This window comes from Tarenaya hassleriana, unplaced genomic scaffold, assembly GCF_000463585.1.
Source record: "Tarenaya hassleriana unplaced genomic scaffold, ASM46358v1 Cleome9, whole genome shotgun sequence".
NCBI classification, from domain to species: Eukaryota; Viridiplantae; Streptophyta; class Magnoliopsida; order Brassicales; family Cleomaceae; genus Tarenaya; species Tarenaya hassleriana.
This window is the reverse complement of record NW_010971389.1, coordinates 3,084,334-3,096,994: the sequence shown is the minus strand read 5'-3', so window position 1 is coordinate 3,096,994 and position 12,661 is coordinate 3,084,334. Positions and strand designations below refer to the sequence as shown.

Below are 12,661 nucleotides of genomic sequence, written 5' to 3'. Positions count from 1 at the left end.
AGAACAAAGCAAAGTTCGCAGTGTTCATTGCTCTTTCCCTTTCACTCTACAAACCCTCCGCGTTCTCTCTCTCTCTCTACGTTTATATGTGAAACTTTCTCTCTCTCCCTGCCTCCAGCGACGTTTCGGGACTTCCGGAAGCAGGTTCGATGTTTGTGACTCTCCTCGCATCATCTGGATTGTTGATATTTCGTATTTTCTTCCGGATTTTTCCATGTCGATTTTAGGGTTTTTGTTTCTATTTTTGGTAATGTCAATATGACCTGTAGGATTCCCGGCTATAATCTGGGATCTGATGGTTATTCCCGATTCAATTATGTTGGGATTCTTGTAGTGAAGATAGTCATGACAGTTCAGTGACCTAGAGAGCAGCGGACTAATCGATGTCATTCTCTTGTTGTTTTCCGAAAATCTTTATCGATTTTTCCTATTAGCGCGTAATTTCTGTTTCTTTTAACTGTTTGCTTCGTCTTACCATTTCAAAGTTAGCGTAGTTGGTGGCTGTCTGGTAAGTTATTACATTTCTTCTTCGTCGCGTTATAGTAAAGCAAAGAAACTTTTGTTCGTTCTGCTCCTTAGCTATGTATTTTACGTTGAGTGTGGGCATGCATTCGAGTTTGTTCGATTGTCATTGTTTGATTGTTTCGGTTTCCATTCCAGGTTCTATTGGCTGTTCTGTTCCGATCTACCGATGGGAACCCTTGTAATTCTCTAAGGATTTCTGGTAGTAATTCTCTAATTGATGCTAATTCAGTTCCTGGATTCTGATTTGATTTGGGTTTTTGTTGCCAGGGAAGATTTTAGCCAGGAAGGAGTAGCTGCGTGTGGTGCTTTATTGAGCTTCTATGCACCAAGGAAGTTAGACAGATCGTCTTTGGTGGTGCTTAGTAGTTGCGAATTCACTATGGGGTCGGCTTGTTGTGTTGCTGCTAGAGACAAAATGATCGTACCCAATAGATCAGAGGGCGAGAACTTGCAAAGAAACAGTGTCCAGTATTCTCCGACTTGGAGTTTCCGGTGGGATAATAGAGGAAGAGTAGCTGGTGAAGAGACCTCTGTGAGTTGGTTGTCCGATGGGCTTAGTCGGAATTATGGTTCTGATGTCAAATTTGGGTCTGAGTTTGTATCATCAGAAGGCTCCCCCTTAGACAGCTTCAGGGCACAGGCATGGCAGAAATCTCCCCAGTCAGGTAAAAGTCTTTAATGTTGCTAGCACGATGATGCATTTCTTTTTTGGTTAACCGCAAGGCCTGTTCAGGGCCTGTGGGGATCGTAGGCTTTCTTGGAACTTCTGAGAGGTATGTCTTGAGATTGGTAGAATAGGCACTGGGGAGTTAGGACTTTAAGAATAGGAACTTAGCACTTCAACGCACATTTTACTACCCAATCCACTTTGTATTCTGGTTTTGCTGAGCAAAAAGGGTGTTGGTTTTATTTGCTGAAATTGTTTCTCTTGTTTTTTTTTTCCAGCTTTCTTTATTGAACTTTGTTTCACTATCCTTAACAATGTCATTTCCATTGTTGTGTTATTTATACATACGGTAGCAGATTTATCTTTCCGGAGAACTGCTTCTTTGGATGTTGTTTCAGAGCAGGTAAAGCTTGTTCCAGTTTGCACTAAATTTTTCGAACGATTCGAGGCATTAATCTATTATGATTGACCTTTCTTTTGCAGATTGTAGAGACAAATAGGGATTCAATAGAATCTTCAGCACCGTCTCATCCATCTCCCCCAAAATTCTCTCTTTCATTGGCTTCTCAACCATCATCCTTCTCCACATCACCGCTGTCATCCCAGAGCAATTTGCAACCTGCAAGCTCATCCACCCCAAAGTTTGCACACCGGCCTCATCTATCAAAGCAAGTATCAGATGGCCAGATTTGTGGAGTGAAATCTCCAAGCAGATACTCCGAGAGGCGAGGAATTTGTTGGAGCAACAATTCCCGGCGTGGGCCTTCCGACAGTTGGTCCATGCATGCCTTTTCTGAGCTGATGTCGCTTTCCCAGAGAGAGTCTATGTCTTATGATAATGATTCCTTTGGCCTCCGGCGTGATAAAATAGACCGTCATGGCAACCGGACGTCCAATGATCAACAAACTTGTGGTGCTTGCTCTAGACCCTTGACAGAGAAATCCTTGTGGAGCAGCCAAAAGATCATAACTACAAGCGAGTTATCAGTTGTGGCTGTTCTAGCTTGTGGTCATGCCTATCATGCTGAATGTTTAGAGCATATGACACCAGAAATCGACAAATTCGACCCTCCATGTCCAATATGTACCTTGGGCGAGAAGAAAACGCTCAAGCTGTCAGATAAGGCTTTGAGGGCAGAGATGGATTTGAAAGCTAGATACAACAAGAGACTGAGGAATCGCGTTATGGACAGTGACTTTGACCGTGATGATCTCGTAATGTTTGATCACACAATGGGTGGCCCTGGACTGAAAGGGAATAGCCCCAAGCTGATCTCGAGTTCAAGCGTGAAAAGCTATTCCCCGAGGCCCTTCCTGGCACGTCACTTCTCTTTCGGATCCAGAGGGAGCGGGAAAGCCCCGAAAGATAGTCATCCTGGGAGAAAGAAAGGCTTTTTCTGGACCAAATCCAGCAAAACATGAAACTTGTAAGCATCTCTCTCCCTCTCTCAACAAATTTCTCTCATGTGGGTCTGAGTTATGTTTTCATATCCAATCCATGTAGTTTGGAACTCTTACCCTAGAACTGCTTTGAAACCAAACGGTCAAACTCTAACTAAAGCCGGGAATGGCAAAGACAGATGATGTTATAGCTAAACCCAAAGCTAACCAGACCGAGCCCGGGCAGGCTTGTGATATTCCGAAATCTCAGGTCTTATGACTCTGGCCTTAGGTTATACCATCAGAGCACGAATAAAAACCTTGTGATTGTTGTTATTGTTTCAGATTATTATAGGGTGCTGTTCTCTCCTCAAGCCGTAAAACGGTGGCCAAAAGTTGCATAGTGTAACCGATCATCAAACACATCCTCTTGTCGGCTCCTGTCTGTTTAAGCATCTTGGAGATCTTCTCGACAGAGTTTGTCTTCACCAATTTCCTCTGTTCCCCCCCCCCCTTTTTCTTGTTTTCCATATTTCCACACGTGTATAGATTATATAGAAGGTTGGAGAACAACATTAACAGCAACGTAGGGGAGACCGTAAAGCCCTTACAAAGATTATTAAGGCTTGGATGCGTCCAAGGGGACTGGACTGAATTGGTTTTAATTGGAATTTGATGGAAGTGGGTGTATGGTTTTGTATTGAACTCTTTTTATGTACCAACCCGCTTAATTCTTTTCCGCATATATTTAATTTGTTGTCACTTCGCATATATTATGGTTTTTGAATGCTCTATTTCGGCGGTCCAGCTTTGGTACACACATACACAACCTCTAAGAAAGTTCATCTCCCGGAGAAAGCGTAATCTCCTTTTGCTGGATAATTAGATTATCGGTGTATATATGTGTATATCGAACCATACGTGTCTTCCCTAAACGTGCGTGGCAAATTCTTGAATCTCCAATCATGCCACGTGTAACTAACCATGCAGGAGAGAACACACTGGATTTCCATCTTTATGCGTGCGGCGTTAAATAGCGGTGGTGCTACTAAAACTTATCTCCCATAAATCGACGAAACCCATCGGGAAAATCACGGACTTAATAATGGCGGATCTGAGAGACGAACACGGGAATCCGATAAGGCTGACGGACGAACACGGGAACCCGGTTCAGCTGACGGACGAGTTCGGAAACCCCATGCACCTAACCGGCGTGGCCACCTCCACCGCTCCCCACAAGGACGTCCCCTCGGTCGAAGCCCCGCCCCCGGCTCCCGTCGTTGAGCCGCAGCCGCATGTCGGTGAGGGCGGCGGTGCCGTGGAACAGCTTCCTCGGTCGCCTAGTTCATCCAGCTCTAGCTCGGTGAGATTCTCCGACTATCTTTGTATATGTGCACATAGTTAGTTATACACGTCTATAGATGTTCTGGTACAGGTATTTATACGCATGTATACTGCATCCAGTTTACTCCGGATTGGTTTGGTTTATGTGGTGTACACATTTGTACATGGTAAAGTGTAATCTCTCTCGTGTGTATATGTTTCCAAAAACTGATTTTTGCATGGACATGCATATACAGTCGTCATCGGAGGATGATGGACAAGGAGGGAGGAGAAAGAAGAAGGGTTTGAAGGAGAAAATAAAGGAGAAAATAGGCGGCAGCAAGCATAAGGAGCACAGGGAAGGACACGTGGAAGTTCCAAGTGCCACCACCGGCGTGTCCGGCCACGAGAAGAAGGGACTGTTGGAGAAGATCAAGGAAAAACTCCCTGGCCACCACAACGACAACGTGAAATGAACACATTTTAGTGCGTCTTCTCAGTCGATCTCTTTGTTTGTTTGTTTTTTTTTTCCTGTGGAGAATAAAATTGTGCGTCCATGTTTGGGTCGATGTTGTTTATCAGTGAAGTTTGGGGTTGTTTTTTCAATTTCCTACAAATCTTTGCTCCTTTGTATAAATATGGGATTCTGGATTGGCCTGTGGATTTGTTTCCTTTGATGAATTTTCAGTTATGCAATCATGCACTTCCGTTCGGTGATGGGTGTGTGGGTGGATTGCGAGACAGTCCTAGCTAGTCTAGTGTTCTTCACTTCCCTTCAAATGGGGAACAAGAATCGAATGAGGTTATTTTGGCTTATTATGTCGGAATTGCCAATTAACCCATTTTAGCAAATTGCTAAAAATAAAACCACCGGATTTGTAATCAATTTCTTTCCTCAAATTAAGTTTAACGGAACCTAACATAACAAGGCAAAAAAACAACAAAAAGGAATCGCCCATTCATGACCCTTCTGTTTTCTCCCTCTTTTCTTCAACCACAAGAAATCCAACCAACTCGCCATTTCTTTGTCTCTCTTTCTCTCTCCCCTCCACCCAAGGAGGGATGGAGACAGGAAAAAAACCGAACATACCCACGACGAAATTCCTCCTTGATTCTTCCATGTGGCCTTTCATGGCTATTCTCCTGACTTTCCTCCTCCTCTTCTCGGAGGCCATCGTCTCTACGGTTGCAGCCGGTGGCCCTCTCCAGGCCTTGTTCAAGCCGATCGACGAAATTCTCATCGATTGTGGGTCGAAGTCATCGGCCAAAACCCCTGACGGGAGAGTCTTCAAGAGTGACCCGGAAACGGCTCAATACATTGAAGCCAAGGACGATGTTCAGGTCTCGACTCCTCCTTCAGACAGCATTTCGTCTCCTGTCTACCTAACCGCGAGGATCTTTCAAGAAGAAGCCACTTACAAGTTCCATCTGATCCAAAACGGTTGGCATTGGGTTCGCCTCCATTTCTTTGCCTTCCCTAACGACAAGTTCGATCTCCAACAAGCAACTTTCTCTGTCTTGACGGAGAAATATGTGTTGCTTCATAACTTCAAATTCAGTAACAACAACAATAGCCAACCCGTTCTTCACGAGTACCTCCTCAACATTACAGATTCTCAATTCTCCCTTAGGTTCAATCCTATGAAGAATTCCGCCGCTTTCATCAACGCTATCGAAGTTGTCTCGGCCCCGGATGAACTGATTCCCGATTCGGGCACTGCCCTTTTCCCGGTTAACGATTTCTCGGGCCTATCCGGTTATGCCTACCAGTCTGTTTACAGGATTAACGTTGGTGGTCCCTTGATCACGCCTCAGAACGATACGCTAGGAAGAACATGGAAAACCGATAAGGAATACTTGCAAGATCCAAATCTGGCCAATGATGTGAAAACGACCACCTCGGCCATCAAGTACCCTGAGGGAGTAACCCCTCTTATTGCGCCGCAGACTGTTTACGCAACAGCTGCAGAGATGGCTGATGCTCACACCATTAACCCTAACTTCAACGTCACCTGGAACTTCCCTTCCAACCCTTCATTTAACTACTTTGTCCGGCTTCATTTCTGCGATATCGTCAGCAAGTCGATGAATGATCTGTACTTCAATGTCTACATCAATGGCAAGACGGCCATTTCTGGTCTAGACTTGTCCTCTCTCACTGGCGGTCTAGCAACACCTTACTTCAAAGACATTGTCGTGAACTCGACTCTGATGGGTCCCCAGCTCCAGGTCCAAATCGGTCCCATGGGAGAGGATACAGGGACCAAGAACGCGGTCTTGAACGGGGTTGAGGTCCTGAAAATGAGCAATTCTGTGAACAGCCTTGACGGTGAGTTCGGAGTGGATGGTAGGACAGTGGGCATGGGGAAGCACGGCATGGTCGCGACTGCAGGGTTTGTAATGATGTTCGGAGCTTTCATAGGGCTCGGAGCTATGGTGTACAGATGGAAGAAGAGACCACAGGATTGGCAGAAGAGGAACAGCTTCTCTTCTTGGCTCCTACCCATCCATGCCGGTGACAGCACATTCATGACAAGCAAGGCCGGTTCTCAAAAATCCAACTTCTACAACTCCACGCTCGGCCTTGGCCGTTATTTCTCCCTCGCTGAGCTTCAGGAAGCAACCAAGAACTTTGATGCATCCCAAATCATAGGTGTCGGCGGATTCGGGAATGTATATATTGGAACCATTGATGATGGAACAAAGGTTGCCGTGAAACGAGGTAACCCACAATCGGAACAAGGTATTAACGAGTTTCAAACAGAGATTCAGATGCTGTCCAAGCTCAGACACAGACACTTAGTGTCCTTGATCGGGTACTGTGACGAGAACTCGGAAATGATCCTCGTCTACGAATATATGTCCAATGGTCCATTCAGAGACCATATTTATGGAAAGAACCTACCTCCTCTGTCTTGGAAACAACGGCTTGAAATCTGTATCGGAGCAGCGCGTGGACTTCACTACCTGCACACAGGGACGGCTCAGGGGATCATCCACCGTGACGTGAAGACCACCAATATCCTCCTCGATGATGCATTTGTGGCCAAAGTTGCGGACTTTGGTTTATCCAAAGATGTGGGCTTTGGACAAAACCACGTGAGCACGGCCGTGAAGGGAAGTTTCGGGTATCTGGACCCAGAATACTTCAGGAGACAGCAACTCACTGATAAATCAGACGTATATTCCTTCGGTGTTGTTCTTCTGGAGGCTCTTTGTGCGAGACCAGCCATTAACCCACAGTTGCCGAGGGAACAAGTCAACCTGGCCGAGTGGGCGATGCAGTGGAAACGAAAAGGGATGCTCGAGAAGGTCATCGACCCGAATCTGGCAGGCACGGTAAACCCCGAGTCGATGAAGAAGTTCGCCGAGGCGGCAGAGAAGTGTTTGGCTGACTATGGTGTCGACAGGCCTTCAATGGGAGACGTGCTTTGGAACTTGGAATACGCTCTGCAGCTTCAGGAAGCGTTCTCGCAGGGCAAAGCCGAGGAGAACGAGAATGCTAAGCCCGTGGGAGAAAGCCCTGGCTCTGGCCATGGCCCTGAGCCAGCGGCTCCACTATCTCCGGTGGTGGCTCCGACCACTCCCTCTTCGGCCAATGACCGTAGTTCGGTTTCTCAGCCGGAAGAGAACCGTGGGCCGGGCGAGGTTCAGGCCGTGGACGAACACTCTGGAACCGCCATGTTTACTCAGTTTGCCAACCTGAACGGAAGATAAACACAAAGAAAAGCTGGAAATAAGTTCTTGAAATGCATCCAAATGAATTTGAACGGAGAGAGATTAGAGTAAGAGTTTCAAGGTGTTGTTGCTCTTTGTATTTGTTTTTTTTGTTTTGTCATGGTCTGTATATCAGTGTGATGTCTGACTGTGTCTTGTCGTGTAATTTTTGTGGGTGGATATATGTGTATACTAACTAAAGCTGATGTATCTATCTACGCATCCTCTCTCTCCTGTGGTTTCCGTAGGTTACAACAACACGTTGAAATTGTATGTGAATCTTCATGTACTTTCAGGAGGGGAAAAAAACGTTAGTTTTGCCCAAAGATTTCAACTTTCAGACTCAATAAGCTAAAGCAAGAAGTTCAAGAGATCAAAATACGATAGGATGTTGAGTTATCTGAACTAATAATATGTCGGAAAGAGAATGGCATTGCAATGCTTGTTTGAAAACATCTTCAAAGCAAACATCACAGAATATCACTCAAAATTCTTGAGCTATAGGATCTCTGTCTCCTCTTCCTCTTCTCATGGCATTACTTGGTGAAAGTTATGATATTCATGTGCTCATTGTGAAATATAGAAAAAGGGGTGTGTGCATATATATGTATGTCTGCCTGTGTGTGTGTCTGTGTACACACACCACAATACACTTGTAAACGCCAGAGCAAAACCCATGTATATGCATAATGGATATGTTATGATCCTAAATTCACCACCACAAAATTTACAAACTTGGGGTTCCTAAGGTGCAATACCAAGTGGTCGGACCAGAGATCTTAGAGGCTTATAGCCAAAAGATTTGGGTTTGCAGATTCTGCGGGTTTCCTCTTTCTGCAGAACAAAAGAGGACCAAAAACAAGAATAGAAAAACCTTAAATTAGCCACTGGTTGGAGATGTCCAGATTCACCATCTCCATCACTAGGACCTGAAATTTATGTACCATCTCTTTTCTTATCTCTCCTTCTTGTATAAAAAGCTTCATTCTTTCCCCCTGAATCTGAAAACCCACGATTGAAACACAAAACAAAAAAAAACACCCAAGGATTCCAATCTGTCCAAAAGATGGAGAACAGAAATGGGTTGATGGCATTTGACATGGGGGAGCTAAGGAACAACCTCCCCAAGAAGTAAACAAACTTGAAACCCTTGCATATATATGTGTGTATATTATATATATTGTAATGAGTCGAGTTGTTGTCTGATATACTTACATTTGGTTTGGCCGGATGAGTGACAGGAGAGGATTGTCAAGGTACTACTCAGGAAAAGCAAGATCATTCGCTTGCATTTCAGATGTGAAATGCCTGGAAGATCTCAAGAAACAAAGCCAACCACTTCCACTTGATGCCCACAAGAAGAGGAAGAAGCAATTAGCCATTGATCCTCTCAACAACAACACCAACACCAACACCAACAATATGAACTTCCAAAATTACCATTGCAGAAGAGTCTCCAGTACCACCCACTGTGCCTCCCCTTGCATTGGTGCATAATGGTTCCTTACTTGTTGCCTTCACCAAAACAAAGCCTTTCTGGTATAATATTTTATCATTTTAAACCAAAAAGAAAAAAAGAAAATGAATTTGATCAGTTTTTCAATTGAGCAAGTGTCCATTTAATCCTGTTTTCGTGTTTTTGCACCTTTTTTAAATATACTTAGATCCAATTTTATAATTTTAAAGTTCATTTACTTAATATTTTTAATTTTATAATTTAGAAACCACTGTCAAGTTTTACCACAAAGAAAAGAGGTGGAAAACGTAGGGGAAACGGGTGCAATTTTGTAGTCGACTCTTTCTCTCTCTTTTATTTTTTCAGATTTGATAGAAGTGTCCTACTCTGTATTTTTATTTTTATTTTTGCTTCTTTTTCTTTCTGGAAATTTCAAATTTGTGTACATATTTGTTCCATGAATTGCTCAAAACAATCAATAATACCTTTTATATGTTTTCTTTTGGGTCTCAACTGCAAAAGCGGGAACCACGTCTGGGTCACGGTTTCCTCTGAGAGTTTTCTTTTCTTACCAGCGGCAATGTCGGGTCGTGTGGAAAATCTCCGACCACTCCGTACGGAACCATTTCCGCGTCAAATTCTTCCCTGTGAAATTGTAGAATCATCTACCAAAGGGTCCTTAAAACGAAGAATAAGAAGGTAGAAACCTGTGATTGACATCGATCTTGCAAGAAAGCTCCTTGCTGAAGATCTCCCACAGTGAGAATGTTCCCACTGATAATGGGAGAAGGATGTTCTGATGAAAACAAAGTGCGTGAATTGTGAAATCCAAGGGCATGTCAAAAACGGATGAAAGAGATATGAAACAAACCTTCCCGAGATTGGCATTACAATACAATTTGCCTACACGGCTTCATCAAGATCATCACCAAGGGATGGCCCATGCACAAATCAATGGTAGGTTCATTCCAGGTTTGGCTTTGACGAGTTTCCCAACCAGATCCCTTAATTTTGACTTCTGGGTATTGATCTCAAGTGTCAATATTACAAGAAATTGTATCCAAATTACAGAGGGAAACAAGAACGGTAAACCAAACAACCTATACCTTGGAACAGAAGACAGATTAGGTTCAAATGGTTGACAAACCGAGCAGAAGACGAAGCAACGTGAAATAGAAGGGCAAAAGATTCTGTGGGCTACAATTTATAATTGATCGGAAACAACCCAAGTAGAGAGAGAGACTTAAATGTCTAAATATATACGCAATTAAATTCAGAGAGAAGGAAAGGGATTAAATTTTGGGTTTAGGGTTTATGGGTGAAGAAGACAAACCCTGGCTCTTCTGAAACTTCTGCTGGGCTCTGATTTGATCTCAATCTGCTTCGGATTCCCAAGCAAACGGCTCCAAGGAAGCTGGTCGAGTTCCACACACTGAATCTCTCGAACGAAACCATCGAAGGTATTCCTTTCTCACCTTACTTTCCCGAGAAAATCCTATAAAATTTTTCCCCCAGTTCCGCGATGGAAAAAACTCAAGCGGCAACCAAACTTTTATAATTTTTTTCTGGATTTTACCAACATAGACTCGAAAAGTCCAAAACTTGCATTCAGAGATTGGGCTCAGCATTTAATTGGGCTGTATTGGGCTTTTAAGTCTAGCCTACTTAAAGCCCATATGCATCATTTGACCGTGGATACTGAAAGTTAAAATCCATTGCATTTTGTAAGCTCAAACACTATTAATTACTCCATTATTATATTATATGTGTGTGTATATATATAGTGGCGGATCCAAAACTATTTTTCATATGGGGCAATAATAATATATGTATAATATGAATAAGCATAATTTCGTTGGGGACATTTATCAATATCCTTTTATAATTTTATAAAACTTATAAAGAAATTAACATTTTTTTATTAATTATATGGGGGCACGTGTCCCATTCCCCCACTATATATAGGAGGCTATGTACACATTTGAAGGACCGATGAATTTGAAACATTGATTACCTCATGTCTCATGATGTAATGGGTGATGCTTTTCTGATAATTGAAATACTTGGAATTTCATTCATTCATAACGTTTATTTAATTATGGAGTGTGTGTGTTTTTTGTTGGACAAAGTTTAAAATAACGTGTAAATAAGATTTCTTTTTGTTTAAGATTCAAACTACACGTTATCTCATTAATCATAGTATATTTTATCATGGACTCTCAAGGGGTCTGTTCCGCGGCTATCCTTCATGCTACGACAGAACAAGTTTTCCACTAAAGACAGGATCGCTCGATGGAACCCGAACATCGACGTCAACTGCTGCCTATGTGGAGAGAATAAACACTTATTTTTTGAACGCGCCTACAGTTCGAGGTTATGACCTACCTTTGCCCGTTGTTGCTGGTCGTCCCCTCCCTTAGATTTATACTCTTGTATTACTTGGTTGCATCTGCCACGTAATGACAACACCAGGAGTAGACGGACTATAGTGAAGCTGATTATTCATGTTGCTGTCCATATGCTATGGCAAGAACGCAACAACCGAGGGTTCCGGATCGAGAGTCAAAACAGGTGAAAACTTTGTGCGGCGATCTAGGCCGCTACATCCGATAAGTGCTTCTGGCAAGGAGAATCGACGACTCATCTGATAGATGTTCTTTACTGCAGAATTGGTATTTTTTGACTTCAAACCGCATGTACATAATCCTCTGTAGTCGCTGCTAGCCTCACATTTTGCCCTTTTGAGTATGAGAATTCTTTGAGTTTTGTATAGAGTCCACATCGGATGTAACAGACAATCTTGATTTTGATACATAATACAAATAACATTGAAAATTTTTTTTTTTAAAAAAACCCACCATATTTATTTGTCAACTAGGTTTAGTATCCATCTATTTTTTTTCTAGTCGTGATAAATATTTTAATATAAATTATTCAATATTCTTTCTTTTGATCCCCAAAGGCAAAAAATTAAAACAAAATCGAACTCATGGATTATATTTATATTAAGGCATATAGAATCTGAGTTTGCAAGGCTTGCTGGGGGAACAATCGTAGTGGGTTGCCAATGCCATTAGAGGGCATGATTCTAAGGTTTGTAACCCTAAAATCAACTGAATCAATTGATACACCATGCAAAATCTTGGTCAGTCTTTTTATGCCAAAATCCCATTAATTAATATATATTAATTATCAAGTTGATGGAAGGCATTATAGGCTATCAGTAGCTTATGCTTTATATACACATAGGGTGTGATTCCCATGAAATGAACCCCCTTTTGTTTTTTAGTTTTAAACTAATCTTCTGGTTATATTATAATTAATTAATGATGGTTAGTAGGAGAATAGTTTGAAAAAACTGAATGCGATATTCATATCATACAATCTTTACAATCATTGTTAAAGGAACTATAATGTAAAAAGAGACGGCAGGGTGTGTTTCCCACATTATGCAACACATGTAAAATAAAACCCTAAGCAAGATCATCGTATATATAGAAAAAATCTATGTGTATATAATTAATTAACGAAATCTTTTTTAGCCTTTTTATGCACGAAAAGGAGGGAATAAAAGAAAAAGAGAAGAGAGCATG

The 12,661-nt window shown here is 42.4% G+C and overlaps 3 protein-coding genes, 1 long non-coding RNA gene and 1 pseudogene across 15 annotated transcripts; 4 read left to right on the top strand and 1 right to left on the bottom strand.

Moving 5' to 3' along the window:
• Window positions 1–768, top strand: part of LOC104804539 — a 4,904-nt pseudogene extending 4,136 nt beyond the window's left edge.
• LOC104804124 lies at window positions 53–3,319 on the top strand. 6 transcript variants are annotated; one of them, XM_010528300.2, is made up of 6 exons: window positions 82–144; window positions 661–703; window positions 793–1,190; window positions 1,546–1,595; window positions 1,676–2,619; window positions 2,918–3,319. In XM_010528300.2, the coding sequence occupies exons 3-5, from the start codon at window positions 905–907 to the stop codon at window positions 2,612–2,614; spliced, it is 1,275 nt and encodes a 424-aa protein (XP_010526602.1). In that variant the 5' UTR covers window positions 82–144; window positions 661–703; window positions 793–904; the 3' UTR covers window positions 2,615–2,619; window positions 2,918–3,319. The 6 variants fall into 6 exon arrangements, with proteins under 6 accessions (XP_010526606.1, XP_010526601.1, XP_010526605.1 ...); XM_010528302.2 differs by having other exon boundaries at window positions 87–144; window positions 798–1,190; XM_010528304.1 differs by lacking the exon at window positions 661–703 and having other exon boundaries at window positions 53–144; window positions 1,549–1,595.
• Window positions 3,320–3,620: 301 nt separating this feature from the next.
• On the top strand, window positions 3,621–4,594 carry LOC104804123 (late embryogenesis abundant protein-like). Its single transcript, XM_010528298.2, has 2 exons — window positions 3,621–3,935; window positions 4,153–4,594. The coding sequence occupies exons 1-2, from the start codon at window positions 3,678–3,680 to the stop codon at window positions 4,369–4,371; spliced, it is 477 nt and encodes a 158-aa protein (XP_010526600.1). The 5' UTR covers window positions 3,621–3,677; the 3' UTR covers window positions 4,372–4,594.
• A 156-nt stretch (window positions 4,595–4,750) lies between these two features.
• LOC104804121 (probable receptor-like protein kinase At4g39110) lies at window positions 4,751–9,215 on the top strand. Its single transcript, XM_010528297.2, has 2 exons — window positions 4,751–8,743; window positions 8,854–9,215. The coding sequence occupies exon 1, from the start codon at window positions 4,958–4,960 to the stop codon at window positions 7,610–7,612; it is 2,655 nt and encodes an 884-aa protein (XP_010526599.1). The 5' UTR covers window positions 4,751–4,957; the 3' UTR covers window positions 7,613–8,743; window positions 8,854–9,215.
• On the bottom strand, window positions 8,269–10,611 carry LOC104804122. Of its 7 annotated transcripts, none has more exons than XR_770312.1 (4): window positions 9,776–10,611; window positions 9,554–9,713; window positions 9,053–9,148; window positions 8,277–8,956 (listed from the first exon to the last, which is right to left on the bottom strand). It is a non-coding gene; the product is annotated as an uncharacterized LOC104804122 (long non-coding RNA). The 7 variants fall into 7 exon arrangements; XR_770310.1 differs by having other exon boundaries at window positions 9,554–10,086; window positions 10,175–10,611; XR_770311.1 differs by having other exon boundaries at window positions 9,554–10,265; window positions 10,402–10,611.
• Between the last annotated feature and the right edge of the window lie 2,050 nt (window positions 10,612–12,661).

Bases quoted from the DNA above. Each gene is read 5' to 3' on its own strand.
- LOC104804124 (XM_010528299.1), top strand. From the start codon at position 905: ATGGGGTCGGCTTGTTGTGTTGCTGCTAGAGACAAAATGATCGTACCC. The intron at 1,191-1,545 runs GTAAAAGTCTTT...TACATACGGTAG, and splicing joins GCAGAAATCTCCCCAGTCAG to CAGATTTATCTTTCCGGAGA. The intron at 1,596-1,675 runs GTAAAGCTTGTT...TTTCTTTTGCAG, and splicing joins TGGATGTTGTTTCAGAGCAG to ATTGTAGAGACAAATAGGGA.
- LOC104804123 (XM_010528298.2), top strand. From the start codon at position 3,678: ATGGCGGATCTGAGAGACGAACACGGGAATCCGATAAGGCTGACGGAC. The intron at 3,936-4,152 runs GTGAGATTCTCC...ATGCATATACAG, and splicing joins GTTCATCCAGCTCTAGCTCG to TCGTCATCGGAGGATGATGG.
- LOC104804121 (XM_010528297.2), top strand. From the start codon at position 4,958: ATGGAGACAGGAAAAAAACCGAACATACCCACGACGAAATTCCTCCTT.